This window comes from Cebus imitator, unplaced genomic scaffold (assembly GCF_001604975.1).
Source record: "Cebus imitator isolate Cc_AM_T3 unplaced genomic scaffold, Cebus_imitator-1.0 Scaffold464, whole genome shotgun sequence".
Lineage (NCBI taxonomy): Eukaryota > Metazoa > Chordata > Mammalia > Primates > Cebidae > Cebus > Cebus imitator.
The window spans coordinates 852,430-857,872 of record NW_016107779.1 but is presented as its reverse complement, the minus strand read 5'-3'; the positions used below and the strand labels follow the sequence as shown (position 1 = coordinate 857,872).

Below are 5,443 nucleotides of genomic sequence, written 5' to 3'. Positions count from 1 at the left end.
TTTTTTTTTTGATATAGAGTTTCATTCTTGTTGCCCAGGCCAGAGTGCACTGATACAGTCTTGGCTCACTGCAACCTCTGCCTTCTGGGTTCAAGCAATTCTCCTGCCTTCCCCAAGTAGCTGGGATTACAGGTGTCCATCACCATACTCAGCTAATTTTTTGGTATTTTTAGGAGAGACGGGGTTTCACCATGTTGGTGGGCAGATCACAAGTTCAAGAGTTCGAGACCAGCCTGACCAACATGGTGAAACCCCGTCTCTACTAAAAATACAAAAATTAGCCGAGGGTGGTGGCGCGCGCCTGTAATCCCAGCTACTTGGGAGGCTGAGGCAGGAGAATCGCTTGAACCTGGGAGGCGGAGGTTGCAGTGAGCCGAGATTGTGCCACTGCACTCCAGCCTGGGCGACAAGAGCAAGACTCCATTTTTTTTTTTTTAAAGGATATTATGAAGGATACAGTTGAGGAGATGCATAAGGCAAAGTGGGGGTGGGGGCAAAGCTTCCACTCTCTCTCCTGGCGCCGCCCTCCAGGACCTTCTACATGCTGCGCTGCCCAGAAGCTCCCCAAACCCTGTCCTTTTGAGTTTTTCTGGGGGCCTCCTTACACAGGCATGATTGATGAAATCATTGGCCACTGGTGATCAACTTAACCTTCAGCCCCTCCCCACTCCTGGAAGATGGGGGTGCAGCTACCTGGGGGCTGCCAGTCACCCATCAACTCATTTGCAAAGAAATACACATTTATTACTTTGGAGATTCCAAAGATTTTAGGAGTGTACACCAGAAAATGGGACCAAATATTTATTTTGAGACCAAATATATTTTTATTTGTTACATGGTAAACAGGAGCGTCACCTGGCTGTGCCCCAGTGCCAGCGCTGGCGCCTGTTTGGACCCTGGGCTCACTTTCCCCCCGTGTGCTGGGTATGAGGGAACGCGTTGACCACTGGCCAGAAGCAAAGCAATTGGGTGGGCTGGGTGGGACGAGGAGGTAACAGCCCAGGCCGGGTCTGCGCCTGGCTCAGTGGGAGAGTATGCACGGGAAAAGCTGTGTGACCATCCAGAAAAAAGTGGGGGAGAAATGACCGCCTTGGATTGAAATCAACGACAGAGACACAACAGCAATATGTGAGACATACAGCCTGAGCAGATCTGGCTTTAAAACAACGCAACTCTAGAAGTCGTCTTGGGCCGGGCGCAGTGGCTCACACCTGTCACCCCAGCATTCTGGGAGGCCGAGGCAGCTGGATCAGCCGAGGTCAGGAGTTGGAGACCAGCCTGGCCAACATGGTGAAACCCCGTCTCTACTAAAAAAAAATACAAAAATTGGGCCCGGCGCGGTGGCTCAAGCCTGTAATCCCAGCACTTTGGGAGGCCGAGGCGGGTGGATCACGAGGTCAAGAGATCGAGACCATCCTGGTCAACATGGTGAAACCCCGTCTCTACTAAAACTACAAAAAAATTAGCTGGGCATGGTGGCGCGTGTCTGTAGTCCCAGCTACTCAGGAGGCTGAGGCAGGAGAATTGCCTGAACTCAGGAGGCGGAGGTTGCGGTGAGCCGAGATCGCACCATTGCACTCCAGCCTGGGTAACAAGAGTGAAACTCCGTCTCAAAAAAAAAAAAAAAAAAAATACAAAAATTAGCTGGGTGTGGTGGCGGGCGCCTGTAGTCCCACTACTTGGGAGGCTGAGGCAGGAGAATCACTTGAACCCGGGAGGTGGAGGTTGCAGTGAGCCGAGATCACAGTGCTGCACTCCAGCCTGGTGGCAGAAGGAGACTCCGTCTAAAAAAAAAAAAATGAGCCTCAGGTCTCATGACCATTGACCCAAGAGCTTCTAACTAACTACAGCCATACTCCTACATCTGCACACAGCCACCATCACCATCTGAGGGAATGCACAGTTTACTTCTTTTTTTTTTTGAGACAGGGTCTCACTCTGTCACCCAGGCTGAAGTCCAGTGGCACAATCACAGCTCACGGCAGCCTCAACCCCCAACCCGGGCTCAAGAGATTCTCTCACCTCAGCCTCCCAAGTAGCTGGGATGGACTACAGACTTGAGCCACTACGTCTGGCTGATTTTTTAAATATTTTTTGTAGACAGGGTCTCACTATGACACTCAGGCTGGTCTCGAACTCCTGGCCTCCTGTGATCCACCCGCCTTGGCCTCCCAAAGTGCTGGGATTACAGGTGAGCCGCTGCCCCCGCCGACCACTGTATATTTCATTCTGCAACTTGGGCTTTCCAGCTCACAGTATGTTCCAGACTGATCCGGGTTAATAGCCACTGCACTGGCTTCATCCAGGGCGCCTGCTTTTAGTATTGCCTTATATGAGTCATATCAGTATTTTTCACGTTGTCCTAATGAGGAATATTGTCAGTCTTTCATGATTCCAGGCCATGTTGCCACAGACATCTTTATATGTGTCTGGGAATTTCCCTCGACTTGGGATCTGGGAGTGGAATTGGCAGAGGCCACACGCGTCCTCAGCTTGACCAGATGTGGCAAAACTGCTCTCCAAGGTGGTGACGCCAGTTCGCCCTCCACACATTCCCATTTCACCGCAACCTTACCAGCAGCGTTGGCAGATTTTATGTTTTGCTTATCTCGTAGGTGGGCACAGATGATATTTTTAAAATATAAGGTAATGTTTAGTGAGCATTAATGTGGCCAGAAATTGTGCTAAGCCCTTTGCATGCATTACCTCAAATAGTCTTCGCCACCATTCTGTGAAGCAGGTAATATGCAGGCTGATTGTAGAGAGATGCTGAGGCTCGGGCCCGAGCACCCTGCTGAGGCTGCACAGCGGATACACAGCGAAGCTGTCGGGGACCATGACCGCCAGAACCACAGCCCGCCTTCCAACGCCGCAGTCTTGTGCCTCAGAGTTTCAGGGTGCTTTGCTTTTTGTTTTGGAGACAGGCTGGGGTGCAGTGGTGCAATCATGGCTCCCTGCAGCCTCCACCTCCTGGGCCCAAGTGGTCCTCCTGCCTCAGCCTCCTGAGTAGGTGGGACTACAGGCAGGCAGCACCACATTCAGACAATTTTTACTTAATTTTTTAGAGTTGGGGTCTCACTATGCTGCCCAGATTGATCTTGAACTCCTGGCCTCAGGCAATCCTCCAGCTTCAGCCTCCCAAAGTGTTGGGATGACAGGCGTGAGCCACGGTTTTTCTTTGTTACGTTTTGTTTCCAAATGTTCTATATTGAACTTGCGTTACTTCTATAAGGAATAAAAGAGCCTTAATAGGCTCTATTTAAAAATTGTTTTTAAGTCCAGCCTCTCCCTAAGCAGTGGAGCAGGGAGAGGTCCAATGAGGTGTGGGGCTGGGGTTCGATGCCCACTGCCTCTCTCATGCGTTCTCTCTTTCACCTGCAAGCGCTTCTGGAAGAGAAAGGAGTTCCTCTCCTGCCTATGGTGGGATGTCATGGCTGACTCCGGGCCCATCTCAGGCTCCCCGGAAGCCCTTCAGTCTGAAGGCCTCCTGCCCACCGGCCCTACTCACCAGGTCTGGTTGGTGCTGGGGTCTTGGTGCAGAAGGGAGCTGAGCACGAAAGGGACACCTCCCTTGGCTGTGAGCCAGGGCCGGGCCACATCCACATTGAAGGCGGCCAGTGGGGCCAGGCCTGTGGGGAAAAGAGCATTTCATGAAAGAGGCCTTTTTCTTTGTTTTTGAGACGGAGTTTCGCTCTTGTTGCCCAGGCTGGAGTGCACTGGCGCAATCTTGGCTCACCGCAACCTCCGCCGCCAGGTTCAAGTGATTCTCCTGCCTCAGCCTCCAGAGTAGCTGGGATTACAGGCACGCGCCACCACACCCAGCTAATTTTGTATGTTTAGTAGCAGAGACGGGGTTTCACCACGTTGGCCAGGCTGGTCTCGAACTTCCCACCTCAGGTGATCCTCCCGCCTCAGCCTCCCAAAATGAGCCACCATGCCCGGCCGAAAGAGGGTTTTTACTCTCATTATTCCACCAAATCCTGTGGTGTCATTAACCCTGTTTTTCAGCTGAGAAAAGTGAGATTCCCAAGGATCTTTCTGTGCGTGTGAGAGGGAGAGTGGGCGCAGGTGCATCTGCCCAGAGCCTCTGACCCTCGTACTAAACCAAGCTGTGCCGGTACTAGAGCGCCCCCCCACCCGCCCCCTGCTCCAAGAAGGCTTCCCTAGCTCCCTCTCCTCAAAGAAGCACTCCCCGCCTCCTCACACCCCTCACTGTCACGTCCACACCTGGCACGCAGCGCATACTCACATCACTGCGTCTTGCACCAAAGTTACAGTAGATGATGAGCCCCAGGAAGAAGGCCTGCCTGTGTTCTAGGTACCCCCTCCAAGTGACCCAAGTGAAAACATGTGTCCCCAAAACTACCTGCACAAGAATGTCTTATACCAGCTTTATTCAGAATAGCCCCAAACTGCAAACAATCCAAATGACCATCAACAGGAGAATGGAAGAGCCAGCTGTGGTGTATTCCTACAATCGAATACTACTCAGAAGTAAAGAGAAATGAACAGATATACAGCAACGTGATGAATCTCAAAAACCATTATGCTGGCCAGGCACAGTGGCTCACGCCTGTCATCCCAGCACTTTGGGAGGCTGAGGCAGGCGGACCCCTTGAGGTCAGGAGTTCGGGACCAGCCTGGCCAACATGGCGAAACCCCGTCTCTATTAAAAATACAAAATTAGCCCGGCATAGTGGTGGCTCGCACCCGTAAACCCAGCTACTCAGGAGGCTGAGGCAGGAGAATCACTTGAACTTGGGAGGTGGAAGTTGCAGTGAACCAAGATTGTGCCACTGCACTCCAGCCCAGGCGACAGCCAGACTCCATCTCAAAACAACAATAACAACGACAATAATTATGCTGAGTGACAGAAACCTTACATGAAAGACACCTATTGTATAACTCCATTTATATGAGGGTCTAGAACCAGCAACACTAATCTAGAATAAAAAAAATTGGCGCCAGGTGCGGTGGCTCACGCCTGTAATCCCAACACTTTGGGAGGCCGAGGCAGGTGGGTCACAAGGTCAAGAAATTGAGACCATCCTGGCCAACATGGTAAAACTCTATCTCTACTAAAAATACAAAAAATTAGTCAGGCATGGTGGCACATGCCTGTAATCCCGGCTACTTGGGAGGCTGAAACAAGAGAATCGCTTGAACCCAGGAGGCGGAGGTTGCGGTGAGCCGAGAATGAGCCATTGCACTCCAGCCTGGGCAATAAGAGCGAAACTCTGTCTCAAAAAAAAAAACAAAAAGTTTGCTTCAGAGGATGGGACTAACTAGGAAAGGACTAGAAGGAACTTTCTGGAATGATGAAAATATCCTATATCTGGCCGGGCGCGGTGGCTCAAGCCTGTAATCCCAGCACTTTGGGAGGCTGAGGCGGGTGGATCACGAGGTCAAGAGATCGAGACCATCTTGGTCAACATGGTGAAAC

General features: G+C 51.5%; 1 protein-coding gene across 1 annotated transcript in view; it reads right to left on the bottom strand.

Moving 5' to 3' along the window:
• The window catches only part of ITGAE (integrin subunit alpha E), an 83,570-nt gene that overhangs the window by 63,689 nt on the left and 14,438 nt on the right, over positions 1-5,443 (bottom strand). Inside the window, exon 7 of the mRNA XM_017512160.2 lies at positions 3,509-3,629. Within this exon, the coding sequence (XP_017367649.1) occupies positions 3,509-3,629 (121 nt within the window). The remainder of the gene's footprint in view (positions 1-3,508; positions 3,630-5,443) is intronic.